Genomic DNA, 23019 nt, shown 5'->3' on the forward strand with positions numbered 1-23019 from the left:
CGGCGGGGGTGGGGGTGGGGTAGGCAGCGAAGGAAACGTCAACTGACAGACGGCTCCTTCCCTGTCCCCTTCCCTCTTACAGCTAAGGCTCCGGCGTAGCTCGCACGCCTCCCAGCGGCCACCTCTTGCCGCCTGCGCTTCCGGCCTCGGGAGGGCGTCATTACTCAGCGCCTTGAGCAGCCACCGGCCACGCGCACGCGTGTAGAGTAAATCGTCGGGTTAGGAGGCGGGCTTTCCGGCCTTGACCCCAACCCTTTCCGGCAGGAGCCGGAAGACGGTCCCTGACGGCATTGGCGGCGGCCTGTGCGTGGTAGTGTGCTCTGGGCCGCCGGTTTTCCGGCGTCCGCTGGTAGCCGATGCTGCGGTCCGGGGCCGCCATCCCCTACTCGGATTGGCGGCGCTAAGGCGCCGGGGCAGCGCGCGAAATGTCGTCGGGGCTCCGCGCCGCAGACTTCCCCCGCTGGAAGCGCCACATTTCGGAGGAGCTGAGGCGGCGGGACCGGCTACAGAGGCAGGCATTCGAAGAGATCATCCTGCAGTGTGAGCGGCGGGCGGCCAGGGGAGCGGGCGGGCGGGCGGACCCCGCAGCAGCACGCGGGGTGCCGGCGGAAGCCGTAGGCGGACCCCTGGCGTCGCCTGCGCGCCTTGCGGCTGCCCCACAAACCCTACGAGGCGGACGCCGCATGCCGTTTTTTTTAGATCTTACACTCTTGGACTTTAGAGGGCTTTCCCTACTAAACTGTGTGTTCTTCGTGGGCAGGCACCGTTCACGCTTGTGTTTGTAAGCCAAGCTTCCACGCCTGTGTACGTGAATAGGGTCTAGAAACGTCCCGTTTGGGGCCTCGTGTGGTTGAAACGGGTCACGGACTTTAAGCATTAACTCACGTAATTAAGATTGTTCTCTGAAATATTCAGCCTCTGATTCCTCGGACCTCTCGTTTTTTAGTCCACCTTGGTGTTCTTGGTGTTCTTTAACACATTTTGAGTCGTGCTGGTTGGTTGGGACATCGTTATTGGAAACTTAAATATGAAGGTTTTCTCCTCTCCCGACCCCTGTCTGCAGTTTGAGTACCAAAATGTTCGTACCCTTAGGTGAGCCTCCCTGAGCATTTCCTTGCTCCTTCCCCAATTTTACGTAACCGATAAATGACACATTTAGGGGGAGAAATGAGCACTCCTCAGTCTTATGGTTCCATCTGCCCTTTGAAGTAAGCCTGACAAAAGTTTGGAGTCCATGTTGATGGTGAGATTCAAAGTAATAGTCGCCTATTAATGAATTCTGTGCTAAATCAGTGGTTCCCAAACTTATGTGCACATTAGTATCACCTGGATCTTTTAAGAATTAAAAAGCCCAGATTAGTTAAATTGCAGTATGTGAGGGCGGGACGCCGATGGGAGTGTTTTTTGATGCTCCCCAAGTATTTCTAATGTGCAGAGTGGTTTGAGTGCTTCGGTAGATAAGCGGCATGTGTTATTTTCTCTTTATCTTCTTGAAAATTCTATGAAGCAGGTCCTATTGTCTTTTTTAGGAATGGTGAGGAAACCATGCAGAGAGAGATTAATAAGGTTTCTTGGAGAAGCATAGCAGATTCTTCTGGAGTCTGGATTTGAACACAGACTTGATGGGTCCTAACTTTGTGTTTTGTTTTTCTCACTGGGGTTCTGAAGAAATGACCCTTCCTTGCTTTCACTGAACCCGAGCGCCCTCTTAGCAAAGGTGGGAAGCAGAGTGAGATAATTTGCCGCTGTTGTGTACTCTAAGAGATCCTTACAGCCAGAAACACAGAAAGCCCCTCCCACTCAAAAGTGATTCCCAATGGGTTATGGAAATTCAGGTGGTCAGGTGTTTGTTGAATGTTTTGTCTTAAAAGCTAAAATAAACTTACAGTCAAATTGGGCTGGAAGTTTGACTCCACATCTTACTGATCTTTTCACTTACGTTTCTGAGTCTGATTTACTGCTTTTGTAAAAGGGGCGAATCTCACCCTGCCCGCTTCATAAAAACTATGTATAAGTGCTTTGAAAGCCATTTTCGAAATAGTCTATAAACAGAAGTTGCTATAATTGCATAGATAGGGATTGGATGGTGTTTCAGCATTGAAAATCGTCATTTTGATGGGGGGGGGTGTAGGAGAAAAATCAGAAGATCATGCTGAGAGGGAGCAGGTCATTAAATAGCTATGGGGAATAGTGCTTGCCTGAGGGGCTAGGAGCCCAGACTGATATGAGAGGCAGTTAGGGAGCTGGAGAGAATGACAACCTTTGCCTCTTAGAGCTTTTGTCTTTAGGTCAGCGATTGATATTTGGGGGGCCATTTCCATTTTGCCTGTGGAACAGCTTCACTACTCTCTTCTTCCCTTCCCTGGCCAGTCAGGTTCAGCTCTGCCTCTGAACCTAAAGAGAAAGATGAAAAGAGATTGTAAGGACAGATGGCAGCTTCCCTTCAGCTGGATCCTTCTCTTTAGTGAGAGGAACTTTTAGGGAGGGTCCCTCTTGAATATCTCCTGTCCTTTGAAAGACCTAATATCTCAGGGCACCCACCTCTGGTGTGACATTTTGAAGATTTTATTATTTGATGTGGGTGAACACTCAGGGTTGGAACCATGCTTCCTTGTTCTGCTGAACTGGTTGATTAAATTAACCCAAACCAAGAATATTTCTGTTTCTGCCCAGGAGTTCCATTTCCATATATAAAAGAGAAGTAGAACTCAAGACTGTCTTTAAGAAGAAAAAGATAAGGCCTTCCAGCAGTAATATTCACTAGCATAAATCCTATCAAAATTTTGTTCTAGAGCAGTTCTGATCTAGACAGTCCCCATCACATGTAACTGTTTAGAGAATTTCCCATGATCATTCTGTTTTGCTTAGTGCCCCCTCCCACCTTGCCAGTCCCTGTGTGACTGTCATTCGAAACTACTTGTCCTTTGAATTCCTGCATCATGTTTCCTGTCACATTTGTTACTTTCAGAAGGAAAACTCATTTTCTTCCTTAGGTTCTCCACTCTTGTATTCTTTGACACATTAGCATCTTCCAAAGTCACCTGAGCAAGGAACTTCAGAATAATCTTCGACTTCTTATGAGTAAATGTCTGTCTGTGTCACTGCCTGCTGTTAAAATCTGTTATTTTACCATGGCCAGTAAGAAAAGGTCTGAATTTTTCATTCTGCTCTTTCATGTGTTGGTTCCAGCTTTCATTTCTGTCTGCTTGCCAGATCACTGCTGGCCCTCCTGCCTGGACTCTGTCAAACCATCCAAGCATATGAGTAAAGATAACTCTTCTAGTCCTTATACTTGACCTTCTGCTATACTTGAGTTCCTCAAGGCCAAGGACTCTCATTCATATTGTATTTCTAGTGCCTTGATCTAAAAATTACGTTTTCCAAATGTAATAATAAGGTACGTAATGTTTCATTTTTCCACTGGGTTTGTTTTGTTTTGTTTTGTAACTTCTGAGATAAACATAGGTAAGTGGGGGACATTCTTGTAAGGATGCTTCCACAGGTTCCTTTGGCTGGGCTGCTCCTGCTTAGGCCAGGAAGCATTGAAGGAGTGTATGTTCCTGGGTTTTGGACAGTTGGTACAATTGCTGTCCAAGTGCAGCACCTGGTACTTGGACACCTCATGAAAGTGAAACATACCCAGTTGTCCCCTTTGGGTTTTTTTGGTCCAAATATTTACAGGATATGTAGTAGTGATAAGGTGTGCATCAGTTATAATAATGTGTTTCTTCTTTTCCTTTTTAATAGATAACAAGTTGCTAGAAAAGTCAGATCTTCATTCAGTGCTGGCCCATAAGCTACAAGCTGAAAAGCATGACATCCCCAACAGGCATGAGATAAGGTATTTTGAAACTATCCTTTGTTGCTTGTGTCTCTTCAGTTAAAATGGATCTCAGTTTAGCTGTCACTTTTCTAATTGAGAGGTACTGTTTCTGTGCTCCACTTTTTGTCAGTTCCTTTCAGATAAGAACTTGGAAGCCCAGTAACTAAAATCCTTTCTTTGAGGGTATGTACCCACGAAGAAGGCTTTTCAGTAGGTGTTGTAAGTCTGAGAAGTCACTCGAGGCGGGTAACTGGGCCAGTTCCTCCATCAGCCTACAGGGTTCACTTCCTGAATAATCACACAAGTAGGCATTCTTGAGCAGATTTACACAGCTCTTATTAATACAGGATTGACTGGTGCATAAACATGAAGTGCTTTTTATACAATACAGGTCTGTTTGATGCTTTTTAATTTCAGTGATTTTCAACGTATTTTAGTAGAGTGAAATTAAGCTAGCAGGTCGCAGCAAGCTTTATTTATTTTACTTAAAGATTTTTTAAAAAGTTTATTTGTCAGAGACATAGCGAGAGAGGGAACACAAGCAGGGGGAGTGGGAGAGGGAGAAGCAGGCTTCCCTCTGAGCAGGAAGCCCGACACAGGGTTCCATCCCAGGACCCTGGGATCATGACCTGAGCCAAAGGCAGATGCTTAATGACTGAGCCACCCAGGTGCCCAAGTTTTTTTTTTGTTTTGTTTTGTTTTGTTTTAAAGAAAGATTAGGAAAACCTTGCATTTTAATAGGAAGGATAAGTATTGTTTCATTAAGTACGCAATATGTGTTCATGATGAGAAGTTTGATGTGTTTACATGGGTCATTCATGTAAACTATTTTTCTTTTAAGTTTTTGTTTTCTCGTATTTATTCATTTGAGAGAGAGAGTGTGTGTGTGCTCACGAGCAGGAGGAGGGTTAGAGGGAGAGGGAGAAGCAGACTTGTCACTGAACAGGGTGCCTGATGCGCGTCTCAATCCCAAGATCCTGGGATTATGACCTGAGCCGAAGGCAGACACCTAACTGACTGAGCCACCCAGGTGCCCCGTAAGCTATATTTCTTTTTGAGGGCCATGGTCCAAAAAAATCTAAAAGCCAGATTTCATCAGAAACAGTTTAAATAGAATCATTCTATCATCTTACTGTCTTTTTCCAGATGTTTATCATGTTTCCAGATGTTTATCATGTTTGCATATTAAATTTAAGGGTCAGTATGGGAACAGTACTCATCACTACTCTAGAATCTGTGTACTTTTTTTAGGTGTCAGATAACATTTAGCAACTGTAAAAACGAGTTGGTATTAATTTAAGGGTTTTTTAAAACCCAGAAGTGTAAGGTGCAGCCAAACTTATTTATTCCTATAGCTAAATCTGCTATGTAACTGCATGCCATCCGTGTTTCTTCATCTGGTCTCCTGGCAGACCAGAGTGGGAAAGAGGAACAGAGGGTCCAGCCCAGGTTCTGTCCTTCCTTAACAATAAATTCAAGAGCTGCTTCCTGACTGTGGCCCTGGGAGGCCTACTCTAGTATTTAAAATATTAGGTGTAGCCTTCTGGTCAATATTAGGTATAGAAAATGCCATCTTACCTTTTCATCTAAATCAATCAGCTGAAAACTTGAAATATTTTGTTTCTATCTAATTAGACTCTTGATGTCCATGTTTTTCTCTCCTGTATTGGTCAGTCAAGTTCGTTTGCTTGGAAAGGTGCTATAAATAGATATACAACAATTCTTTTGATTGAATATCACTGGAATGGTAATTTAATTGGAGGTCCTTCCTTTCCTAAAAACTTGAGCCCCTAATGAGGCCTCTCCTGATGGCTTTGTTTCTATTAATGGTGCCCTTATTTCCCACAAGTCGTCTGTGATTCCTTTTTCCCTCAGTGTCCTGCCCCTCCTCGTTGGTAGTCACTCACTCAGGCATGTTCATCCTTCACTCACACACTCTTGTGCGTCTATCCATTAGTCCCTTGGGGTAGAGCAGCTTAAGTGGGTGTTTGATGGTGCCGGAAGGGTATTTACAGAAGATGGGCCTGGTGGCTTCCTTTGCCCTTCTGTCTCCTTAAGTTCTGTCCATCTCATCCTAGTTATTCTTAAAATACTACCACCTGTGCTTAAAAAGCTTTATCTGGATCTCTTCTCTGCATCCCTCCTGTAGTGTTTTAATCCCTTTGCTCTCTACATAGATTACAGCATAGAAGTAGTTGATTCCATTCATTTCCTGCGTATGTTTCCTAGATGGCAGCATCTAGCAAATTGTTAGAAATGCAGTTAGAATCTTGGGCCCCACACCAGACCTACCATTTCAGTAAGTTAGTAAGGCCCGTAATCTGTAATCAGATGATCTGAGAACCACCACTTTAGACCATGGCTGCCCGGTGTCCTTGTCATCCATCTGTAGCACCAGGCAAGCAGGGAGTGACCTGATGTGCTCTTGGAAGAAGGGACTGCTTATACATTTGCGTATTTCACAGTGCTTTGCATTAACATAAGAGGATTTGATAAAAATAATTTCTAGTTCTTATGCCTAATTTAGGGTGACTTCCTGTACAGTGTGTTCCACTTTCTAATCTCTTGGCTTCTACTTCATGGGTGAAGATTGGGGAAGTATTAGATTGCCTCAAAGGATGAAGTATTAGGATGGGCTTGGAACATGTCATAAAAGTACCTTTAGAGGGAGGGAGTGTCACACTGCTCCCTTTCCCCTCTTGTTCAAGACAGGGCATACGGAAGAGGCCGTTCTCCCCTCCCTTCAGGTGCTGGTGTCCTACTTTTCCAGTGTCTTCCTCGTCCCCATCTAGTGCTTTCCCCGGGTTGTGGTTTAAGTGTCTGTCTTCTGATGGTTCTCCTCTGCAGCCGCAGCCCTGGTCCTGAGCTAAAACACACAGGTCAGTCACCCACTGTTTCCCACCTGGGGTGCGAACCCCTGCCAAGCCTCCAAAACTACGTGAACTCTTGAGGGCGTTGAGCTCAGCTCTGGGGCTTCAGATACGTTTGCCGACAGCTTCCACTTGTTCGCCTCTGGCTTGGATTTCTGTACTTGACATGCAGACTCTCACGGCTGATTTCCACTCCACATACCCCCTTGGGTGTCCACACCACCCTCTTCAGGTCTTTCCCAAACCCCAGTCCCTCCTGTCTCAGTAGGTGGTGCCTGCACCTTTCACACTTGCTCAGGCCCAAAGCCCTGGAGTCCTCCTCCACTCCTTCCTTTCCCTTGGACTCTCTAGCCGACGCAAAAAGCAAGTCCTGTGGGCTCTCTCTTCAGAATGGATCTAGGATCTGACCACATCTCACTGCCTCTACTGCTACCACCTTGATCTGAGCTGGACTTTGTAACAGCTCATGAACTGCTCTCCTTGTTTCTACCCCTTCCTCCCCACACCCCCCACCCCCCGCCGTGGTCTGCTCTCCACCCAGCAACCATAGCAATCCTGTTAAAACTTAAGTGATTCCTCTAGAGGCTCAAAATACTGCAGTGACTTCCAGTCATTGTCCCAGGAGGAGCCTGGGAGGTTCTGCATGGTGTCCCCACCTCCTCCCTGACCGTCTTCTCTACCCTCCTGCGTGTGGAGCTCCGCTCATACTTTCTCCGAGGACACCAGCTAGGCTGCCTTCTCCAGGCCTTTCTTACACTTGACGTTCCCTCTTCACTGGAGGGCCCAGCCTCCAGGGGCCATGTGGCTGGCTCCTCACTTCTTTCCGGTCCGCAGTGATGTTCTCCTCTCAGAGAAGCCTCCTCTCAAGGTGCCCCCCCCCCCCCAGAACAGGAACCCTGTTGCTCTGTCCCCACCTTTACCCTCCTTAGTTTCTCTTCACAGCATGTCTGACCACTGGACTTCATGTATTTACTTACTCACTGTGTCTGCTCTTAACTGTTTATCTGTCACCTGAGAGCAAAGCTTTGTGTTCACTGCCTTCTCCCCAGGTCCAAGGTCAGTGCCTGGCACGTAGTTGGCACTCAAACATTTGTCGAGTGACTGGACCTTGTTGTCTCCTCCATGTTTACCTAAGCCTCATCTGGAATCCATGCTTTGTTCCTGACACGACCCGTGGTTCAAGTTGTGGTTGGTTTATTTTACCATGTCTCATGTTTCCTATTTTCTGCTTCAGGTTTGTAGTGGCTTAGAACCACATTGTCCCAGAGAAAATGAATGGCTTTATTGGTTGTGTGTCACGTACAGGTTCAAAATTCTGAGGTTACTGTTTCAGTGCCAAACTGAGGTGGTTTGGGGTCTGATTTTTTTTTTTCTCTCTTTACTCTCTTTTTTGCACATTCTTTCATCTGTCTGGTTTGGGGACTTAGTCCTGGACATGATGCTGCCTGGAATGATAGTCAGCTACAAGAGATGGCCCAGCTGAGGATTAAACACCAAGAAGAACTGACTGAGCTACACAAGAAACGTGGGGAGGTACTGATAGCTGCTCCTCGTCTCTGCTCTGCTCTGCGCAGGCCCTGCAGTGGGGGAGAATAGGCAGGAGGGCGCTTGCACTAGAATTTGCAGCTGTCCTGGCTACGTGTGGCATCATCCTCTCTCTGGGAATGCAACATCGGGAAAGCCAAGGGCTTTCCCTCCATCAGCAAGAGGGCAAGCCACTAGGATAGCTGCCGGTCACTCCATTCCCAGGTGGCATGAAAGGTACAAGTGGAGAAACTTCAAGGGAAAGAAGCAGGCTTTTCTGCCTGTTCGAGGGCAGGTCTCACTAATATTTTCCTAGGGTATTTGAGAGTGAACCCTGCAATTTCTGAAAAATTCATTAGAAAGGACATAAAAAAAAGTCCTGGGCTATATTAATCCTGGGTGGCGATTTGATGGCAAATTATGAGAAAATGTATTTTCTCATCAATGCAGCTGAATTGATCATTTTACCAGCTGAAGTGTGTGAAAGGTGGCTGAGGTGGGGGGACAGATGAGTCTTCGGTGGAAACCTGGCAGTGACCCGTAGCACTTCCCATTGTTCCCATGAGCATCCCCATCTGCCCTCCCGCTCCTTGCTGCCACCCACCTTATTTCTTCCTGGGGCCTTGGCCCAACTCTACACGGCACATTTTCTTTCTTAAAAATAAAAGCCCCCCCCTCCAAATTTTAAAAAGCACCCACTGTTTAGGTTCCAGCTGAGGTCCTGAACTCTCTCACTGATGCAAGTGTTTTCCTTTCCCCAGTTAGCTCAATTGGTGATTGACCTGAATAACCAAATGCAGCAGAAGGACAGGGAGATGCAGATGAATGAAGCAAAGTGAGTAGAGATGATGCCTTCTCCAGGGCTGGCCATGGTGTTGCACTCTGTTTATTGTACTCTCGTGGGTGGGGCCAGTGGTGATTGCTGGCAAATGGTCACCACATGGGACTCAGCAGGAGTGTCACTTCTGTGCATGCACAGCCTGAGATTTTTAATCTACCTGCTAAGGATGGCAGAGGCAAGGACAGTGCCCTCAGTCTCCTGGGTTCCCAGCATGCCCCTGGCAAGTACCCTTGGCCCTTGTGAATGTCCCCAAAGCATTCATGGCTCTCCCTGTTGCCACTGCATAGGAGAGCTAGCGTCTTCTGTGGTGGAGATGGTGCCAAAGTGAGCCTGTGGCCTTTGGGAACAGGGATGAGTTTGTTGGCAGGATAATTCTTGATCAGGGAGAAGCTTGGAATTCCAAATTGTAGGACCTTTGAGCTGGAGGGAAGCCTGGGTTTCCTCTGTGCCTTTTTTCCTTGCTCTGCAGACAGGGGTCTCTAAAGGCTTAGAAAGGCATCTTTGCTTATCGAGTGATCAAACCAACAGAAAGTGCAGAATTTCTAGGCCTCTTTTAAGCCCCTGTTAGTACTCTATATAGGCATCAAAAGTTCCCTTTTCAAGTCCTGCTTTTCTAGTCCTTCATCACCTGGGTGAATTTTACCCTAGGTAAAATTCCTCTCCCAATCAGCTTGTCCTGTAAACCACTGGGGCTGGGCTTGGCTAAGTGAGATGTTCGTAAACATGAGTCCTCCGTGGCACCTGGTGTGATGGCTGGCGTTATTGTAGGGGGCCGTGCTCATGGAGCTCCAGCACCTGGTAAGGTGCCCTGGCTCCTCACAGGGCTCCCGAGCAGGCCCATTCCTCTTCTCCACGTCCTGCTTTCAGAATTGCAGAATGTTTGCAGACTATCTCTGACCTGGAGACGGAGTGCCAAGAACTACGCAGTAAGCTTCAGGACCTTGAAAGAGCCAACCAGACCCTGAAGGATGAGTATGATGCCCTACAGATCACGTTTACTGCCTTGGAGGAGAAACTGAGGAAAACTACTGAAGAGAACCAGGAGCTGGTCACCAGGTGGATGGCTGAGAAAGCCCAGGAAGCCAATCGCCTAAATGCAGAGAATGAAAAAGATTCAAGGTGAGACACTAGTCCACAGGTAGTGATTCCCTTTTTTAGTAAAGTAGAGCCTTGTTTTCTGAAAAGACAGAAACAAACCTGGCAGCTCTGATGAGGAGGGATGGCACAAGCTGGCCAGAAAACACTAATAAAATCAGAAACCTCAGTGGTGCACATAAAAGAGATTTGCATTTATAAGAACACTTTTACAGGGACGCCTGGGTGGCTCAGTTGGTTAAGCAGCTGCCTTCGGCTCAGGTCATGATCCCAGCGTCCTGGGATCGAGTCCCACATCGGGCTCCTTGCTCAGCAGGGAGCCTGCTTCTCCCTCTGCCTCTGCCTGCCATTCTGTCTGCCTGTGCTCGCTCTCTTTCCCTCTCTCTGACAAATAAATAAAATCTTTAAAAAAAAAAATAAAAAAAAAAAAGAACACTTTTACAGCTGAGCGGAGGATTACCTTCCAAAAGGGTTTTGGCCCATACAGTTTTTGCCAGTGAATTCTTTCAGTGTGTCAAGGAGAAAAGCTAATTCTTGAACAATAGAAGGCAAACCAGAAATAGAAAAAGATTGCAATTTTTCCCATCCATAATTTTATAACACCAACCACATCCATACCAAAGCTCTGGATAGTATAATAATAAGACTACGGTCTAACCTCACATGAATATAGATGTAAAATTCCTAAGTCAGAGTCACTGGTACCTCCGCCCCACCCCCGCAAAGAGAGTGTGTGTGCCCACACAAGGGGAGCTGAGAGGGAAAGAGAAAATCTCAGGCTCCGTGCCCAGTACATACGGGGCTCTATCCCAAAACCCTGAGATCATGACCTGAGCCAAAATCAAGAGATGGTTCCTTAACTGACTGGGCCAGCCAGGTGCCCCAGTACCTTTTTTTTTTTTTTTTTTTTTTTTTTTTAATTTACTGCAGTCCTACTAGGATTTACCCCCAGGAATTAAAGACGTTGTATCTGGAAATCAATTAAATCTCTCACCTTGGATGATAAACTGTAGGGCCACTATAGTAGACCCCAAAAATGCCATTTGCTCAGATTCAGTTCCCAGTCCTGATAAAAACCCTTCAACTTGGAACAAAAGCTTTTAATAAACACACATATCAGCAACCAACAGCCAGTAGCATTCTTAACAGGGAGACCTTCCATTCTAGATGCCAGAGTCAGTCTTGATGGAGGGAAGTATGTGTGTTGAAAATTTCCACGGAGAGTCTAACACACATCAAAACCAGGAACAGAAGGAAGGGCTCACTCTCTTCAACTCTGACTGATGTTTTGGCCATCGGACCAGATAAGATGCAGAATGAAAGGCCACTAGAAGGGGCGGGGGCCCATGCTTATCCACTTAGCCTAAGAAAATCCACTGAGCAAACGGACAGTAAGTGGTCAACAGATTAGAACATACGATTTTTCTTTTTCTTTTTCTTTTTTTTTTTTTTTAAAGATTTTATATATTTATTTGACAGAGATCACAAGGAGGGAGAGAGAAGGAAGCAGGCTCCCTGCTGAGCAGAGAGCCCAATGCAAGAATCGATCCCAGGACCCTGAAATCATGACCTGAGCTGAAGGCAGAGGCTTTAACCCACTGAGCCACCCAGGCACCCCATAACATACAATTTTAAAGCCCTGTGTCTGTAGTTTAGAATTTGAAAAGATGATTGCAGTTAATCTGAAAGAATGAAAATAGGAAGGAGTCATCATAATGATTACTAATCCTTCCAAATAATACATTCAAGTAGATTTCAGAATCTGTATAAAAACTGATAACGTAAGAGATGAAAAATGGGATACCTGTTTCTTATTTTATGAAAAATTTCTAAATAGTATGAGGACTTCCCAAACATTTTTTAAAAAAATAGAAATAAAAAGTGGACTGTATAAAATTTTCCGATTTCTTGACACAAAAACAATCAAAGAGATGCAGTCAATCACTAGGTAAATATCCTGCTGCAGAGTGGATGAGACAGGTGAGCCCTCCAACAGGTGTGAGGCACAGGGAGTTGATGAAAGCAGGAGTGCACACGGTCAGGAAAGCTGGCCTGGAGGACTGTCGGGAGGAAGGGGGAAGCACCTTCACATTGTCTGTGGAAAGCCCATTTCACCACCTCCCAAGGCCACCTAGGCATGACCTGAGAAGTGTTCCCACTTTTGGACTTTATTTTAAGCAAGTCCTAAGACTTGGTCACGGGTAGTATTTTGTGATCGCACATTACTCATAGTAATAAAAAATAAGAAGTAGTATCTCCCTTGGGGAAGAAATAAACTGATACTTTCATACAGTGCAGTTTTACGAAGTCATCTAAAAATACATGTCTTAGGAGTACTTAGTGACCCAAGAAAATACATGTAATTAATGTAACTGAAAGTATGGTAGGAAATGTTTTCATAGGACATGATCCAAAATTTGAATGAATTTAAAAGTTTAAAAAGGAACCATATCGTTAATAGTGTTTATTTCTGCGTGGCAAGACTGTGGCTTTTATTTTCTCATTTTATACTTCTCTGTATTTTCTAACTTTTCTTAAGTTTCTGTCATACTACAACATGAGCTTTGTTTTTTTATTCTGTCTCATATTTACATTTTTTGTTAAAGATTTTATTTTTAACCAGTCTCTACCCCCAACATGGGGCTCAAACTCATAACCCCCAAGATCAAGACTCACATGCTCTGCCAACTGAGCCAGCCAGGCGCCCCTCGTGTTTCAGTAAAATAGCTTGGCCTCTGCTGTGGAGTCCTTAGCTTAAAGGCAGTGAACTCACCAGGGTCACCTGGAAGTCAGTGTAGCACGTTGAACACCTGCCAAGGGAGAAGCAGGCAGGCGTTTCGTTAAGCTAAGGAAGGGTCCTTGGTCATCACAGTGGATAGGAGAATGACACAGACTTCCTTCGAACATGGGGTACGAGGCATATTACATGTCTGCCCTTGCTCCTTTGGAGTGTTTCCCTAAGGATTTGCCTCTGGTTGCATTCTATTCTGATTGCATAGGCGGACCTTGAGGTTTCTTCACTTTTGCTCTGACTTTACTCCTTGGAAGCTTTCCCTCCTTCCTAATGATCCCCAAGTCAGATGTTCTCCTTCTAGAGCCTTAGTTTACCAGAGCGATAGCATGGCACATTTCATGTTTTGAAGTAGCTGTCCATGTTCTGCCTCCCTCACTATGCTAAGGTAGGTCTTTACCATCACGGTGGCTGCTATGTCGGACACACTTGGGGAATATTTGAACTATTGAAGGCAGTATCTTTTCGGGTATTCTAATGAAGGAGGGGCTGCAGGAGCCTTCTGCTCCCTACAACACTAGATCTTTTATCCTTCACTTAGAGGTAGTGCCTTTGCAGTAGACGAGCTGTTACTTGTACCACACCAAATTCTGGTTTCCCTCAAAGGTAGTTCATAGGTCATCTATTCCAGCTAAGAAAAAATGATAAAATTTTGTCATTCGTCCTATAAAACTTAGTTTCCCATCTTCCTCATATAAAAGTAAGAGTGTAGGGGGCGCCTGGGTGGCTTAGTCAGGTAAACTTCTGGTTCTTGATTTTGGCTCAGGTCCTGAGCTTAGGGTGGTGAGATCCCGCCCTGTGTTGAGCTTTGTGCCCAGCAGGGAGTCTGCTTGTCCCTCCCCTGCTCTTCCCCTCCTCCCGCTTGTGTGTATGTGCACACCTCACTCTTATCAAGTAAATAAGTATTCTTTTAAAAAATAAAAAATAGGGGCACCTAGGTGGTTCAGTCAGATAAGCATCTACCTTCAGCTCGGGTCATGGTCTCCAGGTCCTGGGATGGAGCCCCACATCAGGCTCCCTGTTTGGCAGGGAGCCTGCTTCTCCCTCTCCCACTGCTGCTCCCCCTGCTTACGCTCTTTTTCTCTGTGTCAAATAAGATTTTTTAATAAAATGAAAAAATAAAATGAAGAGTATAAGCTGCAATCATCCCTTTCCATGATTCTCACATGCCATCTAAAGGACTTCTCCCTGTTTTGAGAATTAACACTGGTAGAAGCTTTTGAATTCTTGGCTGGGGCTTAATAGCAGTGCTAGAATTCCAGATTAGGGGTTCTCCACATACAGAATAAAACCACAGTTAGAGATGAAATTGCCGTGGAAGAGAAAACAAGGCCAAGGTTAAAAATGGAGGAGATCCTGAATTTAGGACTTGGTGAGACAGAAATTTTTTCTGAGAAAGGGTAACAGTGCACTTGACTGTTTGGCCACATTAGAATTTTTCCACAGCTGAGGGGTGCCTGGGTGGTAATCCACCACCAACTCTTGATTTTCGGCTCAGGTCATGATCTCCACGTCCTGGGATTGAGCCCCATGTGGGGCTCTGCATTCAGTGGGGATCTCCTTGAGGATTCTCTCACTCCCTCTCCCTCTGCCCCTTCCCCACACTCACTTTCTCTCTAAAATAAATACATAAATCTTAAAAAAAAAAAAATGTGTCCATAGCTGAGACATCTGTATGCAGCCCTGGTAAGTGGACCCATGTGCATTTTGACAGTTCAAGAATCCCACACCTCAGTTTCCTTACCTGTTAAAGTAGTGCTAGATCTCAAAGCATTGTTACAAAGATTAAATGAGTTAAAACCTGGCAATAACAATACCAAGTAGTCAGGGACAAGTAAATTCTAAGTAAGTCTTAACTATTAAATATTCATGCTCTTGACATGTTGGTGTCAGACTGTTTGCTACAGAAAGCCCACTCTTGACCGTGACTAACCCTGGATAAATCTGATGTGCCTTTCTGCCCTGGGAGGCCCCGGGTCACGATGGGCAGGCTCTACCTTGCTAGGTCACTGCTTTCTCTAATGATATAATCCCTCTTCTGGCCTGTGCTCTGGAATCCTTTATGACAGGGTTCCTTACTGACATTACTGGTGTGGGTTTGGGACTTGGGTATCTATGCCCAGGGCAGTTATTTGAGATGCACTGAACATTCAAGTATTTTATGAGAGCTAGTAGTTTATTGAGGGCCCAAGTGCCGTGCTTTGTTGAGGCCGACATGAACTACTGGGCTTTCTTCACTAGGAGGCGGCAAGCCCGGCTACAGAAAGAGCTTGCAGAAGCAGCAAAGGAACCTCTACCCGTTGAACAGTAAGTAGAGCTATTCTAATCAGAACTGCTCTTAGTAATTGGATTTGCTCTTTTAAAATGTTACCATGTTCTTATTTCTGTAAAATCGTTTATTATAGATTGTAGAAAGGAAACTCAGAAGTTCTGAGGGAGCCACTAAACACGGGTTCCCATCCCAAGGCTGCTGCAGCTCATGCTCCTTGTGGGCTGTGGGGCTGTGAACAGATGACTTCTGCACCCTGAATGGGTGCCCACCTTGCTGCTTCCTTCTTGACACTTTGATCCATTTTCTACCCGTCATTGGGCCTCCTGGAGTGTATTGCTGGGCTGGGTTCTTTCTCTTGCTCTCTGTTCTTGGGATGCGACTTTGAGTGGAGGTGTGGGCAAACCTTTGAAGCCTAAGTGAAAATGACAGTCTCTTGGAGCAAAAGGGAATGAATCCATTTGGAACTTTCCCTGATCTAGAGTTGGGGTGGAGAGTCCTCTGCAAGATCTGAAGCTTTGTGTTAAGAGTGGTAGATATTTAAATTTAATTTAATTCAGTTAATGACTGAATTCCACTTGCTTCTGGTTTATGATGTGTTCCTTTTCTACTGAAAAATATTCCAGAATACAGTATTAGAATTGTGATTTACTGCATTTTAAAATGTTGTTTGTTTCCTTATAAATGGAGGGGACTGGTTTAAATTCAGTTAGAGGAGTCAGCCACCAGACAGGGTGTTAATTTATAAGGAAAAAAGATTTCCATACCAAGGCTGTACTTACAGGCATTTCTTCTGTATTCTCAGATGTGGAAAATGAATCTCAGTTCTATTTTATAGACACTACAAAGTAAAGAAATGACAGCTTATAAAAGCAACATTTGTCTGCATCCCTACTGCAGCTTAAACAGGTGACACAACTTAGGTCAAGCATGCTGCCCAAGATCTTCTCGGAAGGGACAGAGCAAACCTAACCTAGGAGTGCCAGACCTCAAAGGCCTGTTTTTAATCTCTGTTTCCCAAAGAGCAGAGTTTCTGGGGCAAAGGGCATTCTTACCTTTGAAAGATTGTGATAACCAGTTGCCACATCCTGGTATTTTCTTGTGGCCCTGGGCCTTTGCAGGGTTCCAAGTGTCTTCATGTTTGTCCCATTCTAAAAACATTTCCATAGGCTCTGCTCTTGGTCGCTACCCTTGCTGTCTCTGTTGCTCTGCTGTCATGCTTGTATGGACACAGGGGACTCCTCCAAACCAGAACCACGAAGAAAAGAAAGGCTAGCCTTGTTCTCTTTCTTCAGGCATACCTTTGTTCTCCCCTACATCCTGGCCTAGACTGGGGTCAGTTGTGTGGAATCCTAAAATCGATAGCCAAGGAAAACAACTTTTCTTTGACTTGGTTTAACTTGGTTGGTAACAAGTATATGTTTACTTGATAATTAATCAAGTAATATGTTTACTAGATAATTAATCATGGAAAAATTTAGCTCTCAAGTCTAAAGAGTCTGAACATTAGGTGATAAAGGCTTGGGTTGTTAGGTTTTATTATTTTACTTCTGATTGCAACTCGGTAGGAGGTCATTAAAACCAAAATAATTGCTTGCCTTCCCCCAAACAGGAACAAGGGGTGGGGTAGATTCCAGAGGTGCTTTGTATCCGGTGGGATAAGGCGGGTAAACAACAGGGCATTTCTGTGTCTTGATTATTTCACATGAAGCATGATAAGACTTCCTACATGTCAGAAGCACCAAGTGTTGAAACCTAGGCATAAAATACCCAGAGTCCAAAATGAATTGTGTTGAGATTTTGCTTTCCTGTTTCTATTACTAAGGCAGTATTTAAAGCCAATGTTAACGCAACCATGGACTCCATTGCCCTTCCAGCAAAAGCTTTCCTTACTCCCCTGGATCTCCTCCTTGCCCTGTCATTTTCTTGTGCTCCAGAGCTGCCCTGGCTGTCATCTGTGCCATGCTCAGCCCATCTCATAGGAACTGTTTCTTGGTGAGCACTGTGGTCCAGTTATTCACATGCAGGAGCCCTTACCTGTGAACCTGGCCTGAAGGAAGGAATCTCCCTTGGCACTGGATGCATGGTTCTAGGCTTGTTAGATCGTTTCCTTGCTTTCCAAGTGGGAGTGATGTTCACACCTCAGAGGATCAAAAGATCACTTTTTAAGTTCTTTTCAGCTGGAATTCTAGATTTGATGTCAGTAGGTTAAACGTTTTTTTAGTGTCATTCAGAGTGTGACCATTCCTGTTTCTCTGAAGAACCCTTGGCTGTTTTTGTCACGGCCAACTCACGGAGGCCGCGTGTGACTAAGAGGTGGTGCTTGTGGGACAGACTCACCACAAAGCTCCCAAGGAGCAGGATCAAAGACTTGGCCTCTTGCCCTTTTTTCCAGGGATGATGACATTGAAGTCATCGTGGACGAAACCTCTGATCACACCGAGGAGACATCTCCCGTGCGTGCCCTCAGCAGAGCAGCCACGTAAGTAGCTGGGGCGGGCCAGGAGAGGAGCACTCATGCTGTATGTGGACGGCACGTTGTGGCGGCAGCAAGAGCCCCTTGCTGGAGTGCCCAGCCCCTCCTGCACAGCCTTGGAGATCGTGGGCTCCCGAGTGTCCCCATCTTCCTCAGGTCACCTCCACATGGGACTCAAGCTATCTGGTGCTGCCACCACCCCGTGAGGGGAGGTGGGAGGAAGTGTCATGGCTTCCCACAAGATGGACAGTTGCACCTTGTTGGGATGATTATTTAAATCATACTGTTTACTTCATACTTGGGTTCCAGGATTTTTTTCTTTGCTAATAACTAAAGCAGGACTAAAAGAATGGGGATTAGTTATTAACAGCCAGACACTGTTAGGTCAGATTGAGTCATTTTCTGAAGCACAGTTTCTAAGACAAGTTAATTTAATGCGGGGAACCTTGTGTCTTTTAAAACTTTGAAGCTGGGTCCTCCCTCTTGCCTTCCCCTTGTTTTCTGATGGTTTGCTCCTCTGAGGGGGTTTCTTGGCTGGGGTTTGGGAACTTGATGGGAAACATACTCCCAGGTACCTATTTTTATGGACTGTTTTTATTGATGAATTATGGGCAAAATGTTTCTAAGGTTTAAACCTATCCTCCCCTCCTCTTTAGTAAGCGACTCTCGCAGCCTGCTGGAGGCCTTCTGGATTCTATCACTAATATCTTTGGGTAGGTTAGAAAACCTTCACCTTTCCTTGTTAATATGTTTGTGAATATTCATAAGTGTTGTATATGATTTATCACCATTTTTTAAGCATACACCAAATTTCTGTGGCGCCAAGTATTCAGATGCTTTGACTTCAGCTTTTCACTTAGCTTCTTCCTTTTTCCTCTGTTTTCTTTCCTTAATTTTGCTGCGTACTGATCTGGCCTTACCTTTAGTCTGTCCGAGTCTCCCCTTTTGGGACATCACTCTTCTGATGCTGCCAGGTGAAAATACTCCCTTCTCTCAGTCCGGCATGTGAACGTGGCTCCTTGATAATTGTGCTGATCACCGCTTCAGCCCCCACCACCCTTGTCGGGTGTGCATGTGCCTCCCAGGCCACTATGCATGCTCCTAGGAGTGCTGTCAGCTTCTTGAGCGGGCAGTTAGGTTGAGCTCTGCACAGCAGCCACGATCTCATCCCTCTCCTCGGGCACGCATTTGATTCTGCTATGACCACACTGGATGCTGAGGATGGTTGTAACTAGGCACAGAAATCACCTTCAGGTAGTCTTATCAGTAGATAAATGAGCCCCCGCAGAACGGGCAGTTAACTCATGTTGAGAACGTTTTTGCAGCAGTTTATTGGCTGGGGAAGCAGTTTCGCGGGACTGCTTTTCAGTGTTGGGTTTTGGAGTCTGTGAGTTAGTGAGCAAGCGAGTGCAGGTACGTGCTGGATACCTCTCGGGTGTCGTTTGAGTGAGGATGCCTCTGGTCGGGTGAATTGTTTTGTGGTTCAAAGAGTCTAGGAGGGAGAAGAAGCTGTCAAAAGTCATCTTTGAATCCCTCCTGTACGTTTGGTGGACAGGAAGCCTTGTGCAATCCTAATATTTTCCTTTATGTTACTTCTTAGGAGGCGTTCTGTCTCTTCCTTTCCAGTTCCCCAGGATAATGTGGATCCTCATCCTGGTTCTAGTAAAGAAGTGAGAGTGCCAACAGCAGCGATGTGTGTCTTTGTAAGTACAGTTGAACCCCACGTCCCACCAAGCTTTGTGTGGTAACTGAGCATGACAGTTAAAGGATCCTTTCTCCACAGCAGCTGGCTTTCTCTTGTTTTATTTAGAGCAATAGCAAGCTTTTACACCTGTTGGCTATGTCTAATGGAAGGAATTGATACATTTTGCTTAGCTTAGAGTATAGAATTTATTATAACCATTTTCTGTAATTCAGGACTGGCTGAGAGAGAATCCCTAGCATGAGAGATGGGACAAGGGAGAAGGAGCTGTGGTTGGTGAGAAGTTACACTAATGTGTGTCATTGTTGTCACTGGTTGGCTCTGATCTAGAGTGAAATTCTAGTTAGTAGTCTGTTTTGGAAGGTGGGTAAGGGCAACTGTTTGCTTCGTGAATTATACCCAAATCTGTGTGACTTCCAATTGTTAGAAGCACAAGTTTGGAAGCAGGAGACAGTCCTGGGCAGAGGCCACTGTGATGCTGGGGCTGTCAGCTGGAGTTCAGAGCTGGATGCTAGTAGAAATGAAGAAGTAGGTCCCAGCTTGGGGGAACTGAGCAGAAATGGAACCAGCCTGGAGAAATGAGGGGTACTGATTCAGGTCTGGCAGGTGGGAGTCTGGGGGGAAGAGAGAAGCAGAGCAGAGCCCAGATAGCTGGGCTGACTTGTGTCTTACATGGGCTGAGTTAGAGGAGCCAGCTTTCAGGGGAGAGAAAGACTCACTATAAAACGGGAGGGAATTTATATGGGGAAGGCTTTTAGTTCCGGCATAAGGAGGAATTGATTAGAGATTTCCACAGTTAACTAGCTGAGTGATTTAACCACTTTGTCTGTCATAAAGAGAGTCTCCCTCCAGATGAGGAGTTGGATTGAGGACCATTAAGGCCCCTTCCCATTCCACTCCTGCGAGTCCCTGACAGGAGGTCAGTGATGATTGGTAAAAGGTCTGATTGCACTCAATGTCACAGCCCCTTCCTTGCCCTCAACTCCCAGCAGCCCATTGTTTTCTCCTGTCACATTTAAGTCATGTGTATGGGATAATGGAGCAGCTGATAATTTGGGATTCTGTCAGCATGTGTGTCTGAGAGTATACAGTTCACAGCTGACAGATATCCAACAGAACCGGCTATGCAGGAGATGGAGGAGCGGCAGCCATGGGTGTGATGGTGCATGATCTCAAGTTTTCAATCTGAGACCTCCTGAGTAGAAAGATAGCATTAAAAAAAAAAGAAGAAGAAAGAAAAGGAAGGGAATTACATGGAGCAAAAAGGTTGGTCAGCTCTCGGATCGCTTTTCAGCAGTGGGACACAAGGGCTGGGGCGGGATCAGATCACCAAGCAAAATAAAGTGGTGTGTATATCCCAGTCAGTTAATAATCGTGCCTTTGATAATATTTCAGGCATCTTTTTTAGTCCCAGGCAGATGTGACAATAAGATTTTTGTCTTCCCCAAATGATGTTTTAGGCAAATGATAGATGATCTGTTTAGTGATCTAATATTTGTAATCCACATTTTCCAGTCTTTTTTTTTTTTTTTTCCTTTTTATTATGAAAACTTTCAAACATTGGTGTGAGCAGGGAGTAAAAGAACTTCTGGGTCCCATCACCCATCATCCTGCCAGGCGGCCCCAGTTAGCTACATCTGCCAGTTTTCTTCTCTCTGCCCCACACACTTTTGCTGGAGCAATTTAAAGCAAATCTCAGGCATCGTAGTTCATCCATAAAGACTTCAGCATCGATAGTCTTTTTTTCTTTTCTCTTTTTTAAGATTGATCTGTTTTAGGGACGCCTGGGTAGCTCAGTTGGTTAAGCAGCTGCCTTCAGCTCGGGTCATGATCCCAGGGTCCTGGGATCGAGTCCCACATTGGGCTCCTTGCTCGGCAGGGAGCCTGCTTCTCCCTCTGCCTCTGCCTGCCTCTCTGTCTGCCTGTGCTCGTGCACTCTCTCTCCCTCTGTCTCTGACAAATAAATAAAATCTTTAAAAAAAAAAAAAAAAAAAGATCTGTTTTAGAGAAGGTAGCTGGAGGGGTGAAGGGAAAGGGAGAGAGAGAGAGTCCTAAGCAGACTCCCTGCTGAACACAGAGCCCAATGCGGGGCTCAGTCAGATGCCCAACTGACTGAGCCTCCCATTCACCCTTATAGTCTTAATTTTTAAGAGCGGTTTCAGAGACATTTTCTGGTATTTTTTTTCCCATTCTAGGAGGGGATGCTTTTTACCCCATTTCCCTTCCCATCATGAACACAAAAAAAGATACCATCTTTTCAGATTATTTTTTTTCTAGTTTGGATGCCAGTCTCAGTAATTTCCCTGTGAAGGAGTCCTAGATAGCTCAGTCGAATTAGAATCTGACTCGATTTCTGCTCCGGTCATCTCTTGGGGTCAGAGATCGAGTTCGGCATCAGGCTCTGTGCTCAGCAGGCAATCGCTTGGGTTTCTCTCCCCTTTTTCCTCTGTCCCTCCTCCCGTGTGCATGCTCTGTCTCTTTTGTCAAAATAATTAAACCTTTAGAGAAAAAGATTTCCCTGTGAAGAACTTATTCTTTTTTTAAGATTTTATTTATATGACAGAGAAAGCACAAGCAGGCAGAGTGGCAGACAGAGGGAGAGGGAAGAAAAGGCTCCCCATGGAGCAGCGAGCCCAGGACCCTGGGATCATGACCCAGGACCCTGGGATCATGACCTGAGCTGAAGGCAGATGCTTAACTGACAGTCACCCAGGTGTCTCTCCCTGTGAAGAATTTAAAATTCTCCAAGAGTGATACCTGTTTCGTTGAAGGCCTGTTGGTGATTAGGCACACTCCTAAGTCACACAACTTGGCAGAAGTCTTTTTCTATAGATGAGCAAATGAGCTGAGACTTCAGAAAGTTAAGAAACTTGGCAAAAGTCACCCTGCTAGTACACAGTAGTGCTGTATTGTTTCCAGAGCAGAATAGAATCCCACTGTAACAGTGATGCATCGCCGCAGGTGTGGTATCTGCTCGTATTAGGACTCCATGTGGGGATATACTCACATTAGGAAACCATAAAGACTTCTATCATGAAAAGCCATGCTGTACTTTGACTAGATAGGTTAGCATGTAGCATTAACATAATCTGGACAAAAAGAGAGGTGGTTAATCAGAGACTTAATTTTAAGCCATTAAGATCATAGTAGAATATAGACTGAATTTTATTTTTCTTAAGGAGAAATGAAATTAATGCAAAGACAAACTTTTGGCAGTTAGTCTACATGGGTTTTTGAATGCTTTTTAAGAAGGTTGCACTGTGCTTAAATAAATGGAACTGTAACTATAAGAGTAAAATAGGGTAGGAATCCAAGTTAGTTTATGAGCGGACCCCCTTTATTTCTAAGTGAGCATCTGATGCCTTTTGTTAGATGTCCAGAGTGTTCATGTGCACTGGGCTCCTTCCTCTCGGGAATGACAGTGATTGGGGTTGAAGCAGGGTGCTTGTCTTGCAGGATGCTCACGATGGGGAAGTCAACGCTGTGCAGTTCAGTCCGGGCTCCCGGCTGCTGGCCACAGGAGGCATGGATCGGAGAGTTAAGCTTTGGGAAGTGTTTGGAGGTGAGATCCCAGAGTTGCAAAGAAAGAGGCTGTGTTGGGGACATCTGGTTGACCTTGGCTTTCAGG

The 23019-nt window shown here is 45.3% G+C and overlaps 1 protein-coding gene and 1 non-coding gene across 5 annotated transcripts in view; both read left to right on the forward strand.

Moving 5' to 3' along the window:
- Positions 1-272: 272 nt before the first annotated feature.
- Positions 273-23019, forward strand: part of ATG16L1 (autophagy related 16 like 1) — a 37452-nt gene continuing 14705 nt past the window's right edge. The window contains exons 1-11 of one of the 4 annotated variants that reach the window (XM_059393740.1): positions 273-540; positions 3748-3841; positions 8121-8226; positions 8979-9052; positions 9926-10177; positions 15186-15251; positions 17609-17695; positions 18346-18402; positions 18616-18663; positions 19290-19392; positions 22848-22953. In XM_059393740.1, the coding sequence (XP_059249723.1) occupies positions 426-540; positions 3748-3841; positions 8121-8226; positions 8979-9052; positions 9926-10177; positions 15186-15251; positions 17609-17695; positions 18346-18402; positions 18616-18663; positions 19290-19392; positions 22848-22953 (1108 nt within the window). In that variant the 5' untranslated portion in view covers positions 273-425. The remainder of the gene's footprint in view (positions 541-3747; positions 3842-8120; positions 8227-8978; positions 9053-9925; positions 10178-15185; positions 15252-17608; positions 17696-18345; positions 18403-18615; positions 18664-19289; positions 19393-22847; positions 22954-23019) is intronic. The other 3 variants (XM_059393741.1, XM_059393742.1, XM_059393743.1) reach the window with 3 other exon arrangements.
- Positions 20310-20584, forward strand: LOC132014798 (small Cajal body-specific RNA 6). Its single transcript, XR_009403436.1, has one exon. It is a non-coding gene; the product is annotated as a small Cajal body-specific RNA 6 (non-coding RNA).

The sequence above is a fragment of the Mustela nigripes genome, chromosome 3, assembly GCF_022355385.1.
Source record: "Mustela nigripes isolate SB6536 chromosome 3, MUSNIG.SB6536, whole genome shotgun sequence".
In the NCBI taxonomy this organism is placed as follows: domain Eukaryota; kingdom Metazoa; phylum Chordata; class Mammalia; order Carnivora; family Mustelidae; genus Mustela; species Mustela nigripes.